This window comes from Cottoperca gobio, unplaced genomic scaffold (assembly GCF_900634415.1).
Source record: "Cottoperca gobio unplaced genomic scaffold, fCotGob3.1 fCotGob3_135arrow_ctg1, whole genome shotgun sequence".
NCBI classification, from domain to species: domain Eukaryota; kingdom Metazoa; phylum Chordata; class Actinopteri; order Perciformes; family Bovichtidae; genus Cottoperca; species Cottoperca gobio.
This window is the reverse complement of record NW_021166801.1, coordinates 1-27500: the sequence shown is the minus strand read 5'-3', so window position 1 is coordinate 27500 and position 27500 is coordinate 1. Positions and strand designations below refer to the sequence as shown.

At 39.8% G+C, this 27500-nt stretch overlaps 1 protein-coding gene across 1 annotated transcript in view; it reads right to left on the bottom strand.

Moving 5' to 3' along the window:
• Positions 1-16627, bottom strand: part of ak8 (adenylate kinase 8) — a 28163-nt gene extending 11536 nt beyond the window's left edge. The window contains exons 1-7 of the mRNA XM_029426228.1: positions 16529-16627; positions 15779-15863; positions 13642-13691; positions 13083-13256; positions 3194-3275; positions 634-705; positions 1-47 (exon numbers count right to left, since the gene is read on the bottom strand). The exon at positions 1-47 is cut by the window's left edge and continues 154 nt beyond it. Coding sequence (XP_029282088.1) covers positions 1-47; positions 634-705; positions 3194-3275; positions 13083-13256; positions 13642-13691; positions 15779-15863; positions 16529-16612 — 594 coding nt within the window. The 5' untranslated portion in view covers positions 16613-16627. The remainder of the gene's footprint in view (positions 48-633; positions 706-3193; positions 3276-13082; positions 13257-13641; positions 13692-15778; positions 15864-16528) is intronic.
• Positions 16628-27500: the final 10873 nt, after the last annotated feature.

Genomic DNA, 27500 nt, shown 5'->3' with positions numbered 1-27500 from the left:
AGCGACGGTGTCGTCCAGCGGCCAGATGAAGGTCTGATGGTACACGTCTACAGACAGGAACAGAGGTGTTTGTTCTGACTTTAATTCAGTGCTTAACTTTCTTGCTCTTAGAAACAATAAAACACAAACACAGTTAATGAAACCAAATGAATTGCTCTTTTCTAATATCTGCCCTCATTTATTTTATCATTTTCTTTTTCATGTTTTTGTATATTTATTATTATTATTTGAATACTTATTTTTCTCTCATTACATTGTTTTATTTCATTTTATTGATTTATGTATTTTAATATTCACATATTTTGTTGTTGTTATCAGCTCTCCTGTGTTGTGTTGTGTACTTGTTTGTACTTATATTTAGCTAAAGGAGTGTAGCTGTAGCAGGTGTCGTTTGTTTCTTCATGGATCTGATTGGATCAGTTTTACTGGATTTACTCCATCAGTGCTGAAATCCTATTGATCCGGGGTCGACCTGTAAAACCCTCATCATGTCTGACATCAGGAGACACAAATAAACTTAACATGCTTTTTTATTTAGAGCGGCCTTCTCAAATTAGAACATGGAGCTTATAGTAAACTCAACTTCCCACGTTGCACCAGTATAGAGTGAAATGTCTTTATGTTTGCTCTCACCTCCGGTCAGGGGGTCCACCAGTTTCCCCCGACTCCTCTCCAACAACACATCATCAGGGGCCTCCATCAGTACTACACACACACACATGTTATTATATATATATAGACTGTAAACAGGCGTATACGTCATCTGTGCAAGCAGCATATTACGACCCATATTTACGTTTTAGGCTTCAGTGGCTGTAGTAATTAGTAATTAGTAATCTGAGTCAGGAGGAGGTCGGGTGGATGGCTGAGTACAAAAACTCACAACTTTCAACCAGGAAACCGCTGTCTGTGTCCCGTGGGAAATGGCACTTATTTAACTTATGTAACATACTTAACTGACACATGTAACCTAAGGGGGCTGCAACTAACGATTTTTATATCAGCAGATTATTCTCTATATCAGAAAATATTGTAAAATGTCCGTCCGGCTCCTCACAGTCCTGATGTCTAAATGTCTTCTGTCACTTTAATATAAGACAGATGGTTCACATCGGATCTCTCTGATTTACTTCACGAGCGCATGTGGCATGGTCAGAAGCCAGGAGTAAGATCTTGGGTCGGATCGGCTGCTCTTCAGGCAGCTGCGAAATGTATGCACTGTTAAAATCAGAAGAGCCAAATCTGATTATTTCCAAACTGAAACCACAAATAACTTAAATAATCCCTTAAATTCTGGAAAACTATTAAATCAATAGCTGGAAATAAAAATGTGACAGAGCTTCCACCTTGTATCGTCAAAGACTCTCTTCTAATCTCTGACGAGGCAGAAATGCTTGGTGGTTTTAATAAACATTTTATTGCCTCTGGTTCCTTGTTTGAATCTCAGAACATGCCTCAAGGAGCCCCTGCTCGCTCTGAAGGTCGTGTCTGGCCGGGTCAAACCTTTACTTTTAATCCAGTAACAGTCTCAGAGGAGCATAAAGCCCTTAAAGGTTTAGACACAAGAGAATCAGCAGGTCCGGACAACCTGGAGCCACACTGTTTAAAGTTAGCAGCTGATTCCCTCGCCTCGCCCCTGGCCCATCTTTTCAATCTATCCCTGGAGACAAACCAAATTCCCCTTATTTGGAAATCTGCTTTTGTTCTCCCCCTGGTGAAAGGGGGTGCCCCCACTCTCCTAAACAACTACAGACCCATCTCCAAACTGTCTTAAAGAAAGTGCTGGAATCATTGGTGAGTCAACAACTAAAGGACTTTTTAACGACTAATAATATTTTATCTGACCTTCAATCTGGTTTTACGAAAACACACAGCACAACAACGGCCGCCTTACAAGTAGTAAATGATTTTATAAAGTTCTTAGACAGTAGAGAACATTGTGCAGCACTTTGTATTGACTTATCCAAGGCTTCTGATACAGTGGATCATGCCTTAGTGTCACAAAGACTCTACAGTACAGGTCTCTCAGATCAAGCTGTCTGTTGATAGTGTGTGTGGGCAGAAGGTGTAACTTCTAGTTCTCTTAATGTATCCAAGGGTGTGCCACAGGGATCTGATGTAGGACCATTGTTATTTATCATTTATATAATCTTAATCACAATGTTTTAAATGTAATGTACTGCTCTGTGTCCTCCCCACATCAGGCTCTTTGTCAGCTCCAGACTGCTTTGAACATTGTACAATGTAACTTGTGTGATTTGAAACTTGTTTTAAATGCTGAAAGACGAAGCTCAAACCAAACACTTGAACCTCCCTCCTGTCACCACTTCACAGGGTTCTGAGACTGAATCTGTGTCTCAGTATAAATATCTTGTTATTATCATTGACGATTCTCTTTCTTCTAACCCTCACATTTTAGAACTTTTGAAAGAATTAAGAATAAAATGAGGTTTTTATTTTAGAAGTCCTGTTTTTCTTTGGAGGCCAGAAAGAGATGAGTCTCTGCAACGTCTCTGTGCTGGACGATGGAGATGTTGTTTATATGAATGCATCGTGTCAGAGCCTCAGCTCTTTGGATACCGTCGACCACGGGGCACTGAGATTCATAACAAACCTCAAACCCTGACGCACCACTGCACCTTATATGCTCGTGTTGGATGGTCTTCCCTGACCACCCGTAGACTGAAACACTGCACATCCTTATTTATAAAACTATTCTGGGTACTCTTCCACAATACCTAAGGATCTAGATTAGTAGGAAATGTAGTGGACCGTATCGGCTTCTCTCCGAGGACTTATTTCTTCTAACGGTTCCCAGAAGTCCGTACAGAACTTGGGAACAGGACGTTTAGTTACGCTGCTCCGGCTGCCTGGAACCAGCTGCAGAATGAGCTGAAGCTCAGAGAGCCGGTCTCTGTAACAGACTTAAAGCAACTCTTAAAGACACTGAAGCAGACCGCTGGGTCTGTCACTGTGCTGCTGCTGTCCCGACCAGGACACTCTTGAAAAAGAGATTTTTAATCTCAATGAGGCCATATCCTGGTTAAATAAAGATTATAAATAAATAAAAACAGAAAAGCAGCAGATCTGCAGATTTGAGGCTGAAAACATTTAAAGACATTTCTTTACTTTAACGATTAATATTTGTATATATACAGTATATATGAACTCTGAGCTGATAGTTTGTTCTCACCAACATGTTTGGGGATGACTCCGGCCTGCTGGAGACTCAGAGCCTGCAGACGAGTCTGAGGGATTCCCTCCAACACCCAGCCCTGTAACACACACACACACACACACACACACACACACACACACATGCACACGCAAACACGCACACACAGTCAAAGGTGTACTGTTTGTGTTTACTCTGATTACTCTCCAAAGATCAACCCCTCAGACATTAATGATGATCTCTACTCTAACGCCCCCCTGAGCATGTTGACATTAGCAGGTTTACATTAGCATGTTACCATTAGCATGTTGACATTAGGATGTTAACATTAGCATGTTGACATTAGCATGTTGACATTAGCAGGTTGACATTAGCATGTTGACATTAGCATGTTAACATTAGCATGTTGACATTAGCATGTTGACATTAGCAGGTTGACATTAGCATGTTGACATTAGCATGTTAACATTAGCATGTTGACATTAGCATGTTGACATTAGCAGGTTGACATTAGCATGTTGACATTAGCATGTTAACATTAGCATGTTGACATTAGCAGGTTGACATTAGCAGGTTGACATTAGCATGTTGACATTGGCATGTACACCTCTGCTCTGGTGTTTCAGCGAAGGTGCTGCTTACGCCACATTCACACCAGATGCAAAGAGAAGTTTTGCTTCATGTAACTTGCACGATTTTGACTGCAAAATCATTTTTGTTTACTTGCACTAGACGCGACTGGAGAGAAGGGGGCTTACTACTCCATGTAAAGATGTAAAGCCAAAATAAACAGATTTAGCAATAAAACGTATAAAAATGATGCAGAAATAACTCCATTTCATGCTTTGTCAGAAGACAAGCAAACATCTTTTAAAAAGCTTGTTTCCTGAATGGAGTTTGGATCCATCAGGGCGATGCTAACATGGCAGCAGCGTCATCGAAAGGAAGTGGCGACATTATTGTACCTACCACAGACAGTCTGTTGTTTGTACACAGAGGTGTGATATGAGCTACTACAGATGGATGTTTCTGGTTCAACAGCGTCAGTGACGACAGCAGAGCGCTTACACCATCGTAACCTCTTTCTGCTTTTGTATATCCCACCCGCTCCTCTCAGACCCAACACCTCGTCACAGGGGGCCTGTGGAACTGCCGGTCGGCCACTCGCAAGACAGAGTCCATCTCTGGCTACGCCTCCCATCGATCCCTCAACTTCCTTGCCCTCACTGAGACTTGGATCACACCTGATAACACTTCCACCCCTGCTGCTATCCCCACAGCGACTCCTTCTCCCACTCGCCCAGAACCACTGGACGAGGAGGTGGCACTGGTCTGCTGATCTCTCTCAAATGGAGTTTTTCTCTTTACCCACTGCCAGACTTCACTCACTCATCTTTCGAATTTCATGCCGTCACTGTAACAAAGCCGGTTACATTAAACATTGTTGTTCTCTTCTCGGGTGACTTCAACATCTAGTCAGAGAAGTCAACAGACTTAATATCTCTCCTATCATCTTTTGCTCTCTCCCTGTCTCCCTCCCCTCCTACTCACAAAGCTGGCAACCACCTTGACCTCATATTCACCAGAAACTGCTCGACCTCAAACCTCTCTGTAACCCCACTTCACATCTCTGATCACTTTTTCATATCCTACTCTCTCTCCCCCTCTCCCAAACTAACAAACCTACCCCTCCGCCGTAACCTCCGCTCCCTCTCTCCCTCTTCTCTTGCCTCAGCTGTCCTCTCGGCCCTTCCTTCTCCTGACTCCTTCTCACTGATGCTGCCAACTCTGCCACAGACACTCTCATCTCTACTCTGTCCTCAGACCCCTCCAGCTCCATGGTTGGATGACTCTGTGCGTGTTAACAGAGCCATCCTACGGGGAGCTGAAAGAAAATGGCTGAAATCAAAACACCCTCATGACCTGCTTACCTTTCAAACTCTTCTCTCCTCTTTCTCTTCTTCTATTTCAGAATCTAAAAGCACTTTCTTCCAACAAAATATCCAATCCTCTTTCTCCAATCCCAAAAAACTCTTCTATATCTTCTCCACCCTCCTCAACCCTCCCAGTCCCCCACCTCCTTCTTCCCTCCTACCGTCCCACTTTGTCAACTACTTTGTAAAAAAGATAGATGACATACACTCTTTATTTTCTGACTTGCCGACTAACATCATTTGTTCACCATCCACATCACTTCCCCCACTCGTACTTCTTTCTCCACTCTCTCTTCGAATGAAGTTCTATCTCTCATTACCTCTGCCCGTCCTACCACCTGCCCTCTGGACCCTATCCCCTCTCCCCTTCTCCAGTCTATTGCTCCTGACCTCCTTCCTTTTCTCACCCATCTCATCAACACCTCGTTAACATCTGGTTGCTTTCCTAACAATCTTAAGGAGGCAGGAGTGAACCCTCGATCACTCGACCCCTCTGAAGTCAACAACTACAGACCTGTCTCTCTTCTTTCTTTTCTTTCCAAAACACTTGAGCGTGTAGTCTTTAATCAACTCTCGTCTTACCTTCACCAGAACAACCTTTTTGATCCGCACCAATCTGGTTTCAAGGCGAGCCACTCAACTGAGACTGCCCTCCTCGCTGTCACTGAGGAACTCCACGCTGCTAGAGTTGCCTCCCTCTCCTCTGTTGTCATTCTTTTGGACCTTTCTGCTGTGTTTGACACAGTGAACCACCAGATCCTCCTCCACACCCTCCAAGGACTGAAGTCTCAGGCTCTGCTCTCTCCCTGCTGAATCCTACCTAAAGGATCGCACCTACAGGGTAACTTGGAGAGGGGCTCTGTCGGACCCCTGTCAACTCACCACCGGGGTACCTCAGGGCTCTGTCCTTGGGCCCATCCTCTTTTCACTGTACACCAACTCAATTGGCGCTCTCATTCACGCTCACGGTTTCTCCTACCACAGCTACGCAGATGACACTCAACTGATTCTGTCTTTTCCCAGATCTGAAACCCAGGTGGAGGCACGGATCTCGGCTTGTCTGGCTGATATCTCTCGGTGGATTGCTGCACATCACTTGAAACTCAACCTTGACAAGACCAAGCTCCTTTTCCTTCCAGGTAAGGGCTCTCCCATCCAAGACCTTACCATTAACATCTGCACCTTTGTTGTTTCCCCGACTCTGACTGCAAGGAATCTGGGTGTGACGCTGGACAACCAACTGTCCTTCGGTCCCAACATCGCTGCAACAACCCGCTCCTGCAGATGCACTCTGTACAACATCAGGAGGATACGTCCCCTACTGACTCAGAAGGCGACGCAGGTTCTTGTTCAGGCTCTTGTCATCTCCCGCCTTGACTACTGCAGCTCCCTCCTCGCTGGACTGCCTGCATGAGCCATTCGACCTCTACAGCTCATCCAGAATGCAGCAGCCCGACTGGTCTTCAATGTACCCAAGTTCTCCCACACTACACCGCTTCTCCGCTTCCTTCACTGGCTACCAGTGGCGGCCCGAATCTGCTTCAAGACTTTGGTGCTGGCCTACAGCTGTGCTGTGAATGGATCAGCCCCTTCCTACATCCAGGCCATGGTCGAACCATACACCCCAGCGCGTTCACTTCGCTCGGCGTCGACCAATTGGCTCGCCATTCCCTCACTACGAGTGGGACCCAGATTTCCCTCAAACAAAACCCACCTGTTTGATACCCTGCTCCAACATGGTGGAACGACCTCCCCATTGATGTGAGGACAGCAGACAGTCTTCACACCTTCTGCAGACTGAACATTCACCTGTTTCCACTGCACCTCGACCAATGAAGAAAACTAAATAACTGTTCTTTGTATGTTGCACTTGTATTGGTTTGGCTTATTTATAGCTGATAGTTGAATTTGTATTCTATTGTTTCTGTATGTTGCACTTATGTTGCACTTCAAACTGGCTGTTTGAAAACAGTGTTCACTTATACGATTGTATTTGAAGCTATTGTACATACAAGATTCTTGCTGTTCGGAGTTGTATCTCCAGGATTGTTTGCACTTTTTGTCGCTTTGGAAAAAAGTGTCAGCTAAATGAACTGTAATGTAATGTAATGAGAAGCTCATCGCTGAGAGGCCTCATGACACGCCGTCGGCAACACAAGTATTCGGCTTCTTCTTTGCCCGTCGCAAATTCACGTCCATTCACATCTTTGTATTCACTCTGTGTGATCAATGGAGTGAGCCCTGCACTGGACTCCCTTAAAAAAATAACTTTTTAGTATTTACAGCGACCCCTCATCTGGTAACTTGCTCGTATTATCTTAGCATCATCATTATGTTTGAATGAAAACTCAACTCCTGGTGTGCTTCACTATTTCAGAAGAAGCAGTGGATTTATTCCGATGTGACGAGTGCTTCATATGGATTTCAAAAAGTAACTGATAAATATTTAAAGAAACTTTGAAGTGTTACAGTTGACAACAGAATTTGGTGCAGCAGTAAAATCTTTGGAGTCACCAAGTAAGTGGACTTTGTGTTGGGAAGTTTTTTTCTAACAGTCGAGATAATAAAGATAATTGAAGTCAGACAGACAGAGAGACAGACAGGTAAAGTATTTAATGTGACAGGATGAGGCGGGGTCCTGATGGGGAGCTGTCAATCATCCTCCTCTCCTCCATTCACACTGACAGACAGAGATGAAGACATCACACACACACACACACACACACAACACACACACACACACACACACACACACACACACACACACACACACACACACACACACACAGTCCCTGGATGAGTTTAGCCTGCGGCCAAAAACAACCATTACCAGATGAAAGTAGCTGCTAATCACACACAAACACACACACAAACACAAACACACACACACACACGCTAAACACTGATGCTAAATGCTAAACGTTGAAGCTAAACGCTGAAGGCTGAAAGAAGCAGCTATTTGTAGAGTTTAGAGGAAAAAAGACACACACACACACACACACACACACACAGAATACACTGAGCTCACACTTTAACAGAGGTAGAAGAAGACAAAGAGATGACAGACATGTTTTGTTGAGACTTCTCTAGAAATAAATCTTCATGAGACGACAGACGAATGAAACTGATCTAGTTTAAAGAAGCAGCTGGACCTTCAGAGATCCCCATCACCATCATTCACCTTCTTCTTCGCTTGAACTCAGGTGTTTCCTCAATGAATCAATTTGTGTTCTTACTTTCATTTTAGAGCGGAAGTGCGATTACTTAGCTTAGCATTGCTAGCTTTAGCATCCTTCACTTGCCAAAGAAACAGTTTGTAACCGTTGTAACTGACAAAAAAGTAACCATTTAGTTTTAATATTTAGATATAATATGTGATTAGTTTGTCCAAATAATGCATGTTTGGAAATGGATGCTGACGTGTGAGCTGCTGCATGTTAACAGTGTTTTTATAAAGACACTGCAGGTTTAACCACGGGGCATTAAACAATGAGAATAATTTAGATCAAGAACCATCAATTTGGCAATAGCTAGCTTTAGCATTAGGAGGTTGAATTTAGGTTTGAATGTTCATTCAGGAGGGTCCAGTGGTATCTAGTTCATCTAGATATTAGTTCAATGAACCTGTCTGAAAAATGGCAGCCGGCAAACTTTGCCGTGGTCAGCTGACGTAGTGCAGACGTTCCTCTGTTTGGTTGAAAGGATCCATTGGATGGAGCAGCGTGCGTTGTGACGATCAGCTAAGAATCCCGCCTACATTAAGGTGGAACTATCTGCGGTAGAAAACGAAAAAGAGGAAAGCAAGTGGTACCACAAGTGAGTCGAGTAGCGCCAAACTAAACATGTAATGGACATTGGGCAAATGACCCCAATATGACCCCTAGAAGAGGCTCCAATACCACTAGACCCTCCTGAATGAACTGTAGACCCTCCTGAATGAACTGTAGACCCTCCTAAATGAACTGTAGACCCTCCTGAATGAACTGTAGACCCTCCTGAATGAACTGTAGACCCTCCTAAATGAACTGTAGACCCTCCTAAATGAACTGTAGACCCTCCTGAATGAACTGTAGACCCTCCTGAAGGAACTGTAGACCCTCCTAAATGAACTGTAGACCCTCCTGAATGAACTGTAGACCCTCCTGAAGGAACTGTAGACCCTCCTGAATGAACTGTAGACCCTCCTAAATGAACTGTAGACCCTCCTAAATGAACTGTAGATCCTCCTGAATGAACTGTAGACCCTCCTGAATGAACTCTAGACCCTCCTGAATGAACTCTAGACCCTCCTGAATGAACTCTAGACCCTCCTGAATGAACTGTAGACCCTCCTGAATGAACTGTAGACCCTCCTGAATGAACTCTAGACCCTCCTGAATTAACTCTAGATCCTCCTGAATGAACTCTAGACCCTCCTAAATTAACTGTAGACCCTCCTGAATGAACTCTAGACCCTCCTGAATGAACTATGGACCCTCCTGAATGAACTCTAGACCCTCCTAAATTAACTGTAGACCCTCCTGAATGAACTCTAGACCCTCCTGAATGAACTCTAGACCCTCCTAAATTCACTCTAGACCCTCCTGAATGAACATTAAAACCTACTGAATGAATTAGGAAGTTTTTCCTTGTGCGATCCGAGGGTCTAAGGACAGAGGGTGTCATATGCTGTAAAGTACATTGAGACAAATGTGTAATTTGTGATATTGGGCTATATAAATAATTTTGATTTGATTTGATTTGAACTATAGACCCTCCTGAATGAACATTAAAACCTCCTAAATGAACCCCAGATCTCCCCAATGACCTCTAAAACACCATAAAGGACCTCGAGAACCTCCTTTAGATTCTCGTGTTGCTTCTTGTGTTTTCTTCCCTTTCCTTGTATTTTCACAGTGCACCAGAGAGCAGTTAGTGTGAAGATATTTGAACACAGGGCAGACGTTCAAACAGACAGGTAAGTGTAGTTGTGTTGTTGTTGTTGTGTGAGTGCTGTTGACAGCAGCTTCACTTTCTTTAATTCTCTTAAACTGATCAGAAAGCAGCTCCCGGTGTCCTGATGAACGCTGACAGGAAACAGGATGTGATACTAATGAGGAGCAGCAGAGAGGACGAGCCCGAGTGAAAATAACACGCGTGATGTGACAGCAGCTCCTCCGTTTGATCAGCTGATCTCTGGGGAGACACGCAAACAACACGCTGCTCGGCCTGCTGGGAATCGTAGTACGACACAGCGGCGACCAGAGCGCTAATTATTATCATCACAGCAGCAGATCACAGAGGGAGACAGATCTGATCGTCTTCCTGGATGTTTAAACTGTAAATAACTCCGTCCAGTCGGAGTCTGAAGCTTTATCAGACACTACAACTGCACACGTTCATTTTACACGTCACATTGTATTTATGTTTGACTTATTATTCTATATGCTGTTGTATGTTTGATATATTTATATATATATATATATATTTATATATATATATATATATATATATATATATATATATATACTGTATATATATATATATATATATATATATATATATATATATTATATATTTGTTTGCTCAAGTTGTTCTGTTTGTTGAGTTACCTGCACGGATCAGCAGATCTGTACAATCACAATAAAGGCTTTTTATTCTATTCACTGAGTCATCGAACAGGAATGTGTTGCACATTTTTCATTGGCCGAATGTTAATTTTGTAAAATGAAGAAGAAAAAACTAAACATATTTTATGAATGTCTGTATAAATTAGGGATTCTTGAAAAAAGAGAATTATTCCTGCACTCAAAGCCACGGATGTAATGATACTATAAAAAGTCAAATGTTAATAAAGTCAATTTATTAAGTTTACTGAGGAAGATTCACATCCATAAAGCCAGGTCTCGCCCGTCAGCTGAACTACAGGTTTGATGATAGACCTGTACTGACGATAACATGATATCATGTTAATAATACACAGGATTATATGGTGTGAATAATCCAGCGCACAGACAAGTGTAATTACTGACAAACTGCACAATAAACTAAGTGAAATATTTGATTCTGATTTTCTATAGATATCTCGATAATAACGATAATCCTGGAGTGAAAATGGGAAATGGTGAAATCCCTCGTTTGAAGCTTTCAGGATTGAATTTAGAAAGTATTCTGAGTCCGTCCAAATTATAGACAATAAGAAATGTGCTCATATTAATAAGCAAGAGGAAATACATTTGAGACCTTTTCTGGTATTATTTTACATCAAAGTCCTGCGGAGAGAGGAGTCATGCCTTCTCTGTTATCTTTATTTTATTACGATGAATACATGTTTTCTGTTTTGTCTTCATGTCACATGTTAATCTTGATTTCTACACATTTGAGTTTTCTGGTTATCGGCCTGGACAACAGTGAACGCTGTTACAGCAAAACTTACTTAAAACAATCAGGTTGAACTTTTCTTTCTTGTTTTGGGAGGCAGGGGCATTTTAAGCCTTTGTCTAAAGGAGCAATAAAGCAGTAATAAAGGGGTAATAAAGCAGTAATAAAGGGGGAAATAAAGCAGTAATAAGGGGGTAATAAAGGGGTAATAAAGCAGTAATAAAGGGGTAATAAAGCAGTAATAAGGGGGTAATAAAGGGGTAATAAAGGGGTAATAAAGCAGTAATAAAGGGGGAAATAAAGCAGTAATAAGGGGGTAATAAAGGGGTAATAAAGCAGTAATAAAGGGGTAATAAAGCAGTAATAAAGGGGTAATAAAGGGGTAATAAAGCAGTAATAAGGGGGTAATAAAGGGGTAATAAAGCAGTAATAAAGGGGGAAATAAAGCAGTAATAAGGGGGTAATAAAGGGGTAATAAAGCAGTAATAAAGGGGTAATAAAGGGGTAATAAAGGGGTAATAAAGCAGTAATAAGGGGGTAATAAAGGGGGTAATAAAGCAGTAATAAAGCAGTAATAAAGGGGTAATAAAGGGGTAATAAAGGGGTAATAAAGGGGTAATAAAGCAGTAATAAAGGGGTAATAAAGCAGTAATAAAGGGGTAATAAAGCAGTAATAAGGGGGTAATAAAGGGGTAATAAAGCAGTAATAAAGGGGTAATAAAGGGGTAATAAAGCAGTAATAAAGGGGTAATAAAGGGGTAATAAAGGGGTAATAAAGCAGTAATAAGGGGGTAATAAAGGGGTAATAAAGGGGTAATAAAGCAGTAATAATGGGGTAATAAAGGGGTAATAAAGCAGTAATAAAGGGGTAATAAGTAGTAATAAAGGGGTAATAAAGCAGTAATAATGGGGTAATAAAGCAGTAATAAAGGGGTAATAAAACGGTATTAAAGCGGTAATAAAGCAGTAATAAAGCAGTAATAAAGGGGTATTAAAGCAGTAATAAAGGGGTAATTAAAGCAGTAATAAGGGTAATAAGCAGTAAGGGGTAATAAAGCAGTAATAATGGGGTAATAAAGCAGTAATAAAGGGGTAATAAAACGGTATTAAAGCGGTAATAAAGGGGTAATAAAGGGGTAATAAAGCAGTAATAAAGGGGTAATAAAGCAGTAATAATGGGGTAATAAAGGGGTAATAAAGCAGTAATAAAGGGGTAATAAAGCAGTAATAATGGGGTAATAAAGCAGTAATAAAGGGGTAATAAAACGGTATTAAAGCAGTAATAAAGGGGTAATAAAGGGGTAATAAAGCAGTAATAAAGGGGTAATAAAGCAGTAATAAAGGGGTAATAAAGCAGGAATAATGGGGTAATAAAGGGGTATTAAAGCGATAATAAAGGGGTAATAAAGCAGTAATAATGGGGTAATAAAGCAGTAATAAAGGGGTAATAAAACGGTATTAAAGCAGTAATAAAGGGGTAATAAAGGGGTAATAAAGCAGTAATAAAGGGGTAATAAAGCAGGAATAATGGGGTAATAAAGGGGTATTAAAGCGATAATAAAGGGGTAATAAAGCGGTATTAAAGCAGTGCAGGAGCAGGCTGGATGTCTCACCCTACTGAAGCAGTCGATCTCACTCAGTCTCTGATGAAGGAGCCTCAGCAGCTCGGCAGGAAGCTGCTCGGTCGGCGTGTGATGGCGAGCCTGAGAGCTCAGCTCTGATTGGTCCTGCAGTAAACTCTCTGTGGTCACATGCACAGCTCTCAGATCAGCACTCAGCTTTTTGGCCTGAAGGAGGAAAAAGACAACGACAGGAGTTCACCTCCTCACAGGAAGTCTGCTCCCAGCATGCTGATGCAAAGCTTTACTTCCTGTGTTACACACTAAATACAGATCTCAGGGAATGTAGATGAAAGTTTTATTGTAAAAGTAAAAACTGTGAATAAATATATATTCAATCATGAAGTAATTTAACGCGTTACTCATAGGATGTATTATTATTAAGTGTTTATTTTTTTACTCCAGCAGAAAAGTGATCCCGGCTCTGTGACCTTAATAAACTAACTTTAATGTTTTATAAAAACATTTCATTATATTATTTCATCTTTACTCTGATGTTACTTTGGATTCTTCCTCGTTGGTGCAGCTCACACTGACACATAATAAAACTCACCACAGTGTGTTTCCCTACAGCAGGACGACCGAGCAGCAGCACTCTGGGGACTGAGAGACAGACAGGCAGAGAGACACTGTGGCATCAACACGTAAAGTAACAATACTTCATTAAATATATATTAGATTTTTTTAAATGTCTTTCAGTTGATTTTTGAACAGCAGGACAAGAAAGATTCATTTGAAACATTTTGAACTAAAGCTGATATTATAATAAATAAATGAAGTCAATAATAACAAACTTTATTTATAGAGCCCTTTTCATACAAGACATGTGGCTCAAAGTAGACAGATGATCAATTATAAATGAAATATTAAAGAAAGGAGGGTTCGGCCGGTAGTCGACCTCTGGTTGAACGGACCAACTCTTCACTCTCGCAAGGATCCTGGAGGGGGCCTGGGAGTACGCCCATCCGGTCTACATGTGTTTTGTGGATCTGGAGAAGGCGTATGACCGGGTCCCCCGGGTGATACTGTGGGAGGTGCTGCGGGAGTATGGGGTGAGGGGTCACTTCTGAGGGCCATCCAATCCCTGTACGCCCAAAGCGAGAGTTGTGTCCGGATACTCGGCAGTAAGTCGGACTCGTTCCCAGTGAATGTTGGCCTCCGCCAGGGCTGCGCTTTATCACCAATCCTGTTCGTGATTTCAGGATATCAAGGCGTAGTCGTGGAGGAGAGGGGTTGCAGTTCAGTGGCCTGAGGATCTCATCGCTGCTCTTTGCAGATGATGTGGTCCTTATGGCATCATCGGTCTGTGACCTTCAACAGTCACTGGATCGGTTCGCAGCCGAGTGTGAAGCGGTTGGGATGAGGATCAGCACCTCAAAATCTGAGGCCATGGCTCTCAGCAGGAAACCGGTGGATTGCCTACTCCGGGTAGGGAATGAGCCATTACCCCAAGTGAAGGAGTTCAAGTACCTCGGGGTCTTGTTCGCGAGTGAGGGGACGATGGAGCGAGAGATAAGCTGGAGAATTGGAGCAGCGGGGGCGGTACTTACAGTCACTTTACCGCACCGTTGTGACGAAAAGAGAGCTGAACCAGAAGGCAAAGCTCTCAATATACCGGTCGATCTTCGTTCCTACCCTCACCTATGGTCATGAAGGGTCGTGACCCAAAGAACGAGATCACGGGTACAAGCGGCCGAGATGTGTTTCCTCAGACGGGTGGCGTCTCCCTTAGAGATAGGGTGAGAAGCTCAGCCATCAGGAGAGACTCGGAGTAGAGCCGCTGCTCCTTTACGTTGAAAGGATCCAGTTGAGGTGGTTCATCTAGTAAGGAGCCACCTGGGCGCCTCCCTAGGGAGGTGTTCCAGGTACAGCTGGAGGAGACCCCGGGGAAGACCCAGGACTCGGTGGAGAGATTATATCTCCTCACTGGGAACGCCTCAGGATCCCCCAGTCGGAGCTGGAGGATGTGGCCCGGAGAAGGGAAGATTGGGGTTCCTTACTGGAGCTGCTGCCGGTGGACGATGGATGGATATTAAAGAAAGAAATGTAGAAATAAAAGCCTCAATTATCTAATAAATGTGCAGGGGAACTGGAAAATAAATAAATATGCACAGAAATAGAAAAATAAATTAATAACATTTACTTATTTGACAAATTACTTCTTTGTGATAATTGAAGTTTTATCTCTTTCTTTAATATTTCATTCATGTATTTTTTAATACGGCCCATACAAACGTCATACTATGGTGAGCTTTGGTGCTGAAGAGAATCAGAAATTCTAATATTAAATATTAAATAATGAAATGATTGTATTTAGGTTCAATGTGAGAGCTTGATGTCGTTATTGAACTGCACTCAGAGTCACAGCTCTACCTGGTGGCTGCAGAAATGTTTGATCATCACTTTCATGTATCGATCGTCGAGCGGGACCATTTCACCTCGTCAGAGACCAAACTGCAACAGCGTGCACCTTTAATTCAAAGACATGTTGACGAGCAGTTCGATATTTCTTTGAATTAAAAAAAAAAAGTAATTTTGGAGACATAAAGAGCAGAAACTCTCCAGGTTTCACAAGTAACAGATAAAAGAATTGCTAATTATCTGAAGACCCCTCTGATTCCTATCATGACTCCTCTGGGGGTCTCGGCCCCCCAGTAGCTGTGTGGTGTTCAGGTGTTCATGTGACTTACTGTCCACGCTCCTCCTCTGCAGTAGAGTGCTCAGGTAACTGATGGGATCTGCAGGCTGGTCCATCACCAGACTGGACAACAAGCTCTGCCATAAACAATATTAGATATGAGGAATTCATTTTGACCTGTTCCCCCAGGGCACAAAAATGCCCCTTCGTAAAACTGCTATAAAAATATTATAGATTAATATTATATTCCACTTTCACTAGTTAAATCTTTTAACAACATCAGTCCCGATCAGAACTACAAATATTAATTCTATGCTTTGTATTATATTTTTGACGATTACCACCAACTAACCACAGCACATTCCTTGTAGGTGAAAACCTACATGGCAATAAAAACGATTTTCACAATTGTAACCCTTTAGCTGCTTGTTTTCATGATGCAATGCTATGAAAAAATCCCACATTGAATTATTTCCTGTTTACTAAATGCTCTGGGTTATTATTTTGTCCACAGAGTGAGATGTGTGAATGATTATAAACTGTGATTGGGATGCTTTTGTATAGTTTGTGCAGGAAACCATGGAAACAGCATGTATTTGTCCCAAACATCTGCTGGAAAATAGTAAAAAGTTCAATTCGGATTCAGATGTGAAAGCTGAGTTCATAGAAAGCAGGATTTTATTACATTCGGCTGTTAATGTGTTTAATGAGTGTGTGTGTGTTGGATACACACTTTACTACACACTGATTATAGCAGCTGACCTACTCTTACTGTATGATGAGATATCAGGATGACACTGACCTGCAGCAGGTGGAAGATGTCGTGTTTGTCAGCGTAGACGGACATTTGAGGAGGAATCCTCAGAGGTTTCACCGTCTCATCCATCAGCAGCAGGAAGGCAGCGGTCTGATGCTATTTTCTCCTGAGGACCTTGAACACATCACATTTAGAAACAGAAAAACAACAACATGAAGTTCAAACTTCCCGATGTGATTCCTTTACATGAGTATTATTATATACGTATTTTACTTTTTACTGCACTGCATTTATCTGACAACTTAAATGAACTGTACAGATACAGATTAATAAAAGATAAACTGATAAATGATGTATTATTATAGATTTATATACCCAGCAGTTTATAAAGTTATTGATTTGAGCTCCACCTTCACCACGTTAAAGTTACTTCTTCTTGTTTATCTGTTGAAACAGGAAAAAAAAAGATGAATGTTATAACATATTATTAATAGAAACATCTGCAGGTAAAACGCTGTTATAAAACCCCTAATATTTATAAAATAAATGTAAAAACCTTCTTACCTGTTAAACGAGCCGGTTGCTAAGAGAGCGTTTGCTTGTTGTTAAGGAAGAACGTCATCAGCGCGCGTGAGGGGCGGGAGTCTCTGAGAGGGCGTCTCCCAGCAGCGCAGAGTTAGTTATTAATGTACTTTATGTTATACTAATATTTAAAATAATAACATAAAGCAGAAACATCTACTACTATTTCACCAACAGGAACATTATTTTTTTAAAAAGTGTAAAGTTTTATTTATCATTTAAAAAATAATTTATGAACATATGACTTCCGTTCTTTGTAATCTGCAAAATAAAAGCCATCTGACTGAAGCAACCGAAGAAGTTGGGATGTAGATCCTGTTTTTTGCTGTTGTAATGACATCAACCACAGATCACAGAGGCTGAAAACCCTTGTGGGTGATTAACGCAAAGACACAAGGATGCACCTTGAATTGATATAAAATATATAATTCACTGTAGAAAGTTTTTCTATTTTATTCTGAAAAGCATTAAAGCAGAGGTCATTCAGGTTTTCAGTGAATAACAGGTGAAACTGTAGGTAGGCCACAAATCAATCCCATCAGGATATTATCTGCATCCCAAATAAAAGAAGACAGATTTTATAGGCCTTAAAAAAATAAAGTTTAATCCAAAAACTTCTGGGTCATTTGTCTCACAAACCTGTTGCTTTGCCGTTGATCAGGGTGCTTTAAAAACAAAAAATAAAAAGATAGTACATTTTAGAAGTATTTAGCGTTTCATAATGTGATGAACAAACATTCATGTTTAAACAAAAGGATTTGTATTATCAGGTAAATGCACATTTTGGTGCCGCTTCAAATTGTGTATTTTCTAGTCTCAAGAAAATAAGTAATTTTTTCTTATAACAAAACTATACTTTTTCAAATACTCACATTAAATACATGTACTTAACTACAAATTCAAAGTACTTTACTTGAGTATTTCCCTTGACTGCTACTTCTACATCTCTACATCTCGGAGACTCAAATATAATAGAAAGTGTGAACAGATTAGCACATCAGAACTTTAGTCACCTGACGACCTCTCAGGTTTATGTGGGGACCTTAGACGCAGGACTTTTACTTGTAATGGAGTATTTCTACATTGTTGTATCAGGACATGAGAACTTCTGTCAACACTTTGACAAATAGAAACTTTTTTTTCCATCAAGAACTTCATCTGAATAAAATACAGACGATTGTACAGAGTCAATGATAAATCAGGTTTTAATACCTAATAACTCACTATGTACAGGACTGAAATGCACATTTAGAGTCCAACAGGAGCAGAAACTCTTCATTGGAGTCGACCCACAGTATTAAGCATTAAAGTTCAACATGTAATCACAAGAGACAGACTGCGGAGACTTTAGAAATCTTTATTCGTAGTGTTCACAGTTTAACATTCGTCTCTAAATGGAAGATCTGCAGAAACAGAGGACAAAAAGGAAACTTTGGTTTTACTTCCTGAACTGAAACTGATCATTGCCACTTTCGGTCTTAAAAGGTAAAGTTTGACATTTTTGAAAATATTTATTCTGAGAGTTAATGAGGTGTTCAGAGCTGTTCAGGACACAGTTAGCCTAGCTTAGCATGAAGACTGGAAGCAGCAGTTTAACAGTATTTCCCAAAATGTTGAACTATTCTAAAATAAACTAGGTAGCGGACAGAGTTTAATCCATTACCTGTACAACTGAGAGGCTTTGTTTTCTAAATTAATTAATTGATCCATTTTCTGAGTCTGATCTAAATCATTCAGTAACTGTGGTTATGCCCAGAACAATCTTTCTGAATTAGGCCATTTTCTGTCGTTTTCTGTGATACCAGAAGGAGAAAAAGTTGTTGTTGTAATATTAATCTCGGCCACTAGAGGCGGCACTCCACCCCATGTTGTAAATACTAAAAGCTTTCATGTTTTCTTCCAGGTGACTTTTAACACAACAACATATATTGTGTGTTAGAAAGTTACGTAACATTACTGTCACTTCTTTTTTAAATCTAGAAATGTATTTTATCGGCGCTAATCTGCCGCTTTTAGTCGTATGTAGATGATGAAGTCGTGCTTCAGCCTCTTGTGGCCGACACGTGTACTACAACAACAAACACAAAAAGAAATTCAACTGCCAAAACTTTAAGTCATAAACACAGGAGAGAAAATAATTTGTATCAGACTTAGAAAATGTATGACCAAGTGTTTTTCTTACTTTGCTCTCCTGAGGAGAGATTTAAATCTGTTTACATCATTCAATCATTACAAGATTAAAGCTCAAAATAAGCTTTCTGATCTGTTCAGTAATAAAAAGTATGTTGAAGCTTGAGGAAAATAAATCAGTTTAACTGATTCATTAAGGCTTTTATATAATTGACTTACTGATTTACAACCTCTGTATATATGCGTTTATACTTATTATGCATAGACTACATTCATGTTTACATTCAGTTTATTGAATTACTGTCTCATTTTTATTCCTTTATTTGGTTTTTGTTATATTTAATCACCTATTTGAACTTATTTTATGTTTAAGTCCTTTACACACGACTTCGTGTGATTAATTCTCACGTCAATATATTTTTTCAAACTGATGTTTTTCTCGTAAATACTTTCACAAAGAACTCGAATGTGATGCGGCTAAAAAGCAACGTCCTTTTTCTTGTGGAACGAGGTTGATTCTTGAACAAGCGGGTCGCGTGAACAAACGTCAGGTCAAACCCTACACTACAGTAGGAGCCTGAGACTTAAGACTTCCAGAGCCAACGACTGCGTCTCGGTAAAAAACGTGAACTTTTTTCGGCCAATCATTTAAAAAATAATTTGACGTATATACGAAAAAATATTTGTGGGATCTGAATGGCTGCTCGAGTTTAAACTGCAGAATTAGCGGGCAGCCTCGGGAGGAGACGCCCGACGGTCAATTGACTGAATAAATTGGCATTTTAGCATTTAAATTGAAAATATAAAGGACCAAGAACTGAACCCTGAGGAATGCCACGACCAATCATCACCACTAATGCTGCTGCCCTGAGTAGACGAAAAATCACAACAGTAGCTCATCAATTGATCAAATTCCTGAGAAATTCCGAATTCATTTAGCGTTGAGGAAGAAACAAAACCACATTTTTGTCCGACAGCTGAAGTTGCATGATTAGCATAGCTGCTGTTAGCTTCTTTGTAAATTCATCACCACTAAAAAAAAGTGAATTCTGTTTTTCTTCCCTTATGTTTGGTATAATAAGTATAAGTTGTTTCCCAACCGACATAAACACAACTATCAAACTCATCGTGTGAACTCAGGACCTTCAGCTAAAAGATTATCATTATCAAATTATCATTTATTAGATTCAGCTGTAAGGTCATATCCATCTGCAAATAATCATTATTCACTATTCATTAATATGAAAAGTATATTTTCAGTTATAAAACGTATTTTTAATGCTCATTGCTTGTTAGCTAACAGGCTAATCTTAGCTATGTTAATGTTAAAGCGTTAATTTAGCTCATATTTCTATTGTGTGTCTTTAACTATATTTTATTAAATATTAAATATAATTACATGTTAATGATTTGTGTTGTTTTATATTTGATTGATTATTTTTGTTTGATTTGATTAAAGTGTGTTTGATGAACATTACTTCAAATTAAAAATATTCATGTTTATCATTAAGTTTATTGATCAAATATTTTTAAAAGTTATTAAGTATTAAGTTCTTACTCCTTTACCGACATGAAATACTTAATAATGTTGTTTAATAAGAGTTTGCTGTAAATATTGCTGCGTATTCTTGTTAAAACTTAAATCTAAAGCCATTTATTTTGTTTTTTCATCGCTCAAATGAAATGCGTTGTTTATGTCAATAATCAAAATAAAATTCATTATTAACCTTTGAAACAATAGTTCAACCAAATAAATCATCTGGTCCCCCGAGTCTCTGGCACGAGTCATAATAACCTGTAGCTATTTCTCAACTAGCTAACATTAGCTCGCTAGCTAACCCAGATTAGCTCATTAACAACAACGTTCTGAATTAACTTTTAGCTAGCTTACAAGCTAATTTTAGCATACCTTACCACTGTTGCTGATTATGATTTTTTAAAGCTTGCGATGTTCAAAATCGAGGAAGAAATCTGATTTGGTACAAGGCTGCTCTGCTGGATTACAAACAGCTGTTAAATCTCTCAAATAAGCATGTAGCATAGCATGATAGCTTTAGCACTCAAGCTTTTAAGTAGGAGTACAAACCTTTCCTGCCTTCTTTTGTCTTTTGTTTAATTACTTTCTTGTAACAGATTCAGTTCACTGTGTTTTAGAAAAGGTGCTGCTGTATATTAATATAGTTTATTATTTTTCTTATAGAGGGCTGCAGGAATGAGTCTTAACACAGAAAATAGTTAACATTTAGCACTTCCTGTTCCCTCGTCTGGCGTACAGCCGAACGTTAGCTTCTCACTTAAAAAATGAAAAAAGTGTGAATCTGTGCAGATTATCTTTCTGAACAAAATGTGTAAATATCATAAACACTTGTTTGTCACGAAGATAATTTTCTGTAATAATCCAAAATCCAATGGAAACATCCCGTTAGCTTCTAGTGGAGGGAACCAGGCGCTGCCTTCAGGGTCCGACAATAGAAACTGTTCACACTGAACGCAAAGCGAATTTATGTGCAGCGCGATTACATACAAAGTCAATGCAAAGATGTTATTTGTATATTTGCGGGAGTTAAAAATTTCAACACGAGCGAGAAATTCCTGTACAGCCGTTTGTGAAAGCAACTGTTAAAGTTATCGTAGCGTCTGTGTGTCAACAATAACAAACATCTGAAATCATTTTAAAGTCACACAGTGTGTAGATATCAGTGTGTAGATATCAGTGTGTAGATATCGGTGTGTAGAAATCGGTGTGTAGATATCGGTCTGTAGATATCAGTGTGTAGATATGTGTGTGTAGATATGTGTGTGTAGATATGTTGTGTGTAGATATCGGTGTGTAGATAGCAGTGTGTAGATATCGGTGTGGAAATATCGGTGTGTAGATATCGGTGTGTAGATATCAGTGTGTAGATATCAGTGTGTAGATATCAGTGTGTAGATAGCGGTGAGTAGATATCAGTGTGTAGATATCAGTGTGTAGATATGTGTGTGTAGATATGTGTGTGTAGATAGCAGTGTGTAGATATCGGTGTGTAGATAGCAGTGTGTAGATATCGGTGTGGAAATATCGGTGTGTAGATATCGGTGTGTAGATATCAGTGTGTAGATATGTGTGTGTAGATATGTGTGTGTAGATATGTGTGTGTAGATATGTGTGTGTAGATATCGGTGTGTAGATAGCGGTGTGTAGATATCGGTGTGGAAATATCGGTGTGTAGATATCGGTGTGTAGATATCAGTGTGTAGATATCAGTGTGTAGATATCAGTGTGTAGATATCGGTGTGTAGATATCGGTGTGTAGATATCAGTGTGTAGATATGTGTGTGTAGATATGTGTGTGTAGATATGTGTGTGTAGATATCGGTGTGTAGATAGCAGTGTGTAGATATCGGTGTGGAGATATCGGTGTGTAGATATCGGTGTGTAGATATGTGTGTGTAGATATGTGTGTGTAGATATGTGTGTGTAGATATGTGTGTGTAGATATGTGGTGTGTAGATAGCGGTGTGTAGATATCGGTGTGGAAATATCGGTGTGTAGATATCGGTGTGTAGATATCAGTGTGTAGATATCAGTGTGTAGATATCAGTGTGTAGATATCGGTGTGTAGATATCGGTGTGTAGATATCAGTGTGTAGATATGTGTGTGTAGATATGTGTGTGTAGATATGTGTGTGTAGATATCGGTGTGTAGATAGCAGTGTGTAGATATCGGTGTGGAGATATCGGTGTGTAGATATCGGTGTGTAGATATCAGTGTGTAGATATGTGTGTGTAGATATCGGTGTGTAGATAGCGGTGAGTAGATATCAGTGAGTAGATATCAGTGTGTAGATATCAGTGAGTAGATATCAGTGTGTAGATATCAGTGTGTAGATATGTGTGTGTAGATATCAGTGTGTAAATATGTGTGTATCAGTGTGTAGATATCAGTGTGTAGATATGTGTGTGTAGATATCAGTGAGTAGATATCAGTGTGTAGATATCAGTGTGTAGATATCAGTTTGTAGATAGCAGTGTGTAGATATCAGTGTGTAGATATGTGTGTGTAGATATCGGTGTGTAGATAGCAGTGTGTAGATATCAGTGAGTAGATATCAGTGTGTAGATATGTGTGTGTAGATATCATTGTGTAGATATGTGTGTGTAGATATCAGTGTGTAGATATGTGTGTGTAGATATCGGTGTGTAGATATCAGTGTGTAGATATCAGTGTGTAGATAGCAGTGTGTAGATATCAGTGTGTAGATATGTGTGTGTAGATATCGGTGTGTAGATAGCAGTGTGTAGATATCAGTGAGTAGATATCAGTGTGTAGATATGTGTGTGTAGATATCAGTGTGTAGATATGTGTGTGTAGATATCAGTGTGTAGATATCAGTGTGTAGATATCAGTGTGTAGATATGTGTGTAGATATCAGTGAGTAGATATCAGTGTGTAGATATCAGTGTGTAGATATCAGTGAGTAGATATCAGTGTGTAGATATCAGTGTGTAGATATCAGTGAGTAGATATCAGTGTGTAGATATCAGTGTGTAGATATCAGTGTGTAGATATGTGTGTGTAGATATCGGTGTGTAGATAGCAGTGTGTAGATATCAGTGAGTAGATATCAGTGTGTAGATATGTGTGTGTAGATATCAGTGTGTAGATATGTGTGTGTAGATAGCAGTGTGTAGATATCGGTGTGTAGATAGCAGTGTGTAGATATCGGTGTGGAAATATCGGTGTGTAGATATCGGTGTGTAGATATCAGTGTGTAGATATGTGTGTGTAGATATGTGTGTGTAGATATGTGTGTGTAGATATGTGTGTGTAGATATCGGTGTGTAGATAGCGGTGTGTAGATATCGGTGTGGAAATATCGGTGTGTAGATATCGGTGTGTAGATATCAGTGTGTAGATATCAGTGTGTAGATATCGGTGTGTAGATATCGGTGTGTAGATATCGGTGTGTAGATATCAGTGTGTAGATATGTGTGTGTAGATATGTGTGTGTGTAGATATGTGTGTGTAGATATCGGTGTGTAGATAGCAGTGTGTAGATATCGGTGTGGAGATATCGGTGTGTAGATATCGGTGTGTAGATATGTGTGTGTAGATATGTGTGTGTAGATATGTGTGTGTAGATATGTGTGTGTAGATATGTGTGTGTAGATAGCGGTGTGTAGATATCAGTGTGGAAATATCGGTGTGTAGATATCGGTGTGTAGATATCAGTGTGTAGATATCAGTGTGTAGATATCGGTGTGTAGATATCGGTTGTGTAGATATCAGTGTGTAGATATGTGTGTGTAGATATCAGTGTGTAGATATGTGTGTGTAGATATCAGTGTGTAAATATGTGTGTATCAGTGTGTAGATATCAGTGTGTAGATATGTGTGTGTAGATATCAGTGAGTAGATATCAGTGTGTAGATATCAGTGTGTAGATATCAGTTTGTAGATAGCAGTGTGTAGATATCAGTGTGTAGATATGTGTGTGTAGATAGCAGTGTGTAGATATCGGTGTGTAGATAGCAGTGTGTAGATATCGGTGTGGAATATCGGTGTGTAGATATCGGTGTGTAGATATCAGTGTGTAGATATGTGTGTGTAGATATGTGTGTGTAGATATGTGTGTGTAGATATGTGTGTGTAGATATCGGTGTGTAGATAGCAGTGTGTAGATATCGGTGTGGAGATATCGGTGTGTAGTATTCGGTGTGTAGATATGTGTGTAGATATGTGGTGTAGATATGTGTGTGTAGATATGTGTGTGTAGATATGTGTGTGTAGATATCGGTGTGTAGATATCGGTGTGGTGTAGATATCGGTGGTGTAGATATCGGTGTGTAGATATCAGTGTGTAGATATCAGTGTTGTAGATATCAGTGTGTAGATATCGGTGTGTAGATATCGGTGTGTGTAGATATCAGTGTGTAGATATGTGTGGTGTAGATATGTGTGTGTAGATATGTGTGTGTAGATATCGGTGTGTAGATAGCAAGGTGTGTAGATATCGGTGTGGAGATATCGGTGTGTAGATATCGGTGTGTAGATATCAGTGTGTAGATATGTGTGTGTAGATATCGTGTGTAGATAGCGGTGAGTTAGATATCAGTGAGTAGATATCAGTGTGTAGATATCAGTGAGTAGATATCAGTGTGTAGATATCAGTGTGTAGATATGTGTGTGTAGATATCAGTGTGTAAATATGTGTGTATCAGTGTGTAGATATCAGTGTGTAGATATTTGTGTGTAGATATCAGTGAGTAGATATCAGTGTGTAGATATCAGTGTGTAGATATCAGTTGTAGATAGCAGTGTGTAGATATCAGTGTGTAGATATGTGTGTGTAGATATCGGTGTGTAGATAGCAGTGTGTAGATATCAGTGAGTAGATATCAGTGTGTAGATATGTGTGTGTAGATATCATTGTGTAGATATGGTGTGTGTAGATATCAGTGTGTAGATATGTGTGTGTAGATATCGGGTTGTGTAGATATCAGTGTGTAGATATCAGTGTGTAGATAGCAGTGGTGTAGATATCAGTGTGTAGATAGTCTGTGTGGTGTTAGATATCGGTGTGTAGATAGCAGTGTGTAGATATCGTGAGTAGATATCAGTGTGTAGATATGTGTGTGTAGATATCAGTGTGTTGTAGATATGTGTGTGTAGATATCAGTGTGTAGATATCAGTGTGTAGATATCAGTGTGTAGATATGTGTGTAGATATCCGTGAGTAGATATCAGTGTGTAGATCTCAGTGTTGTAGATATCAGTGAGTAGATAATCAGTGATGTTGTAGATATCAGTGTGTAGATATCAGTGAGTAGATATCAGTGTGTAGATATCAGTGTGTAGATATCAGTGTGTAGATATGTTGTGTGATATCGGTGTGTTAGATAGCAGTGTGTAGATATCAGTGAGTAGATATCAGTGTGTAGATATGTCGTGTGTGTAGATATCAGTGTGTAGATATGTGTGTGTAGATAGCAGTGGTGTAGATATCGGTGTGTAGATAGCAGGTGTAGATATCGGTGTGGAAATATCGGTGTGTAGATATCGGTGTGTAGATATCAGTGTGTAGATATGTGTGTGTAGATATGTGTGTGTAGATATGTGTGTGTAGATATGTGTGTGTAGATATCGGTGTGTAGATAGCGGTGTGTAGATATCGGTGTGGAAATATCGGTGTGTAAGATATCGGTGTGTAGATATCAGTGTTGTAGATATCAGTGTGTAGATATCAGTGTGTAGATATCGGTGTGTAGATATAGGTGTGTAGATATCAGTGTGTAGATATGTGTGTGTAGATATGGTGTGTAGATATGTGTGTGTAGATATCGGTGTGTAGATAGCAGTGTGTAGATATCGGTGTGGAGATATCGGTGTGTAGATATCGGTGTGTAGATATGTGCTGTGTAGATATGTGTGTGTAGATATGTGTGTGTAGATATGTGTGTGTAGATATGTGTGTGTAGATAGCGGTGTGTAGATATCAGTGTGGAAATATCGGTGTGTAGATATCGGTGTGTAGATATCAGTGTGTAGATATCAGTGTGTAGATATGTGTGTGTAGATATCAGTGTGTAGATATCAGTGTGTAGATATGTGTGTGTAGATATCAGTGTGTAGATATGTGTGTGTAGATATCAGTGTGTAAATATGTGTGTATCAGTGTGTAGATATCAGTGTGTAGATATGTGTGTGTAGATATCGTGAGTAGATATCAGTGTGTAGATATCAGTGTGTAGATATCAGTGTGTAGATAGCAGTGTGTAGATATCAGTGTGTAGATATGTGTGTGTAGATATCGGTGTGTAGATAGCAGTGTGTAGATATCAGTGGTAGATATCAGTGTGTAGATATGTGTGTAGATATCATTGTGTAGATATGCGTGTGTAGATATGTGTATGTAGATATGTGTGTGTAGTATCGGTGTGTAGAATATCAGTGTGTAGATATCAGTGGTGTAGATAGTGTGTGTAGATATCAGTGTGTAGATATGTGTGTGTAGATATCGGTGTGATAGCAGTAGTGTGTAGATATCAGTGAGTAGATATCAGTGTGGGATATGTGTGGTAGATATCAGTGTGTAGATATGTGTGTGTAGATATCAGTGTGTAGATATCAGTGTGTAGATATCAGGGTGTAGATATGTGTGTAGATATCAGTGAGTAGATATCAGTGTGTAGATATCAGTGTGAGATACAGTGAGTAGATATCAGTGTGTAGATATCAGTGTGTAGATATCAGTGAGTAGATATCAGTGTGTAGATATCAGTGGTAGATATCAGTGTGTGTAGATATGTGTGTGGGTAGAT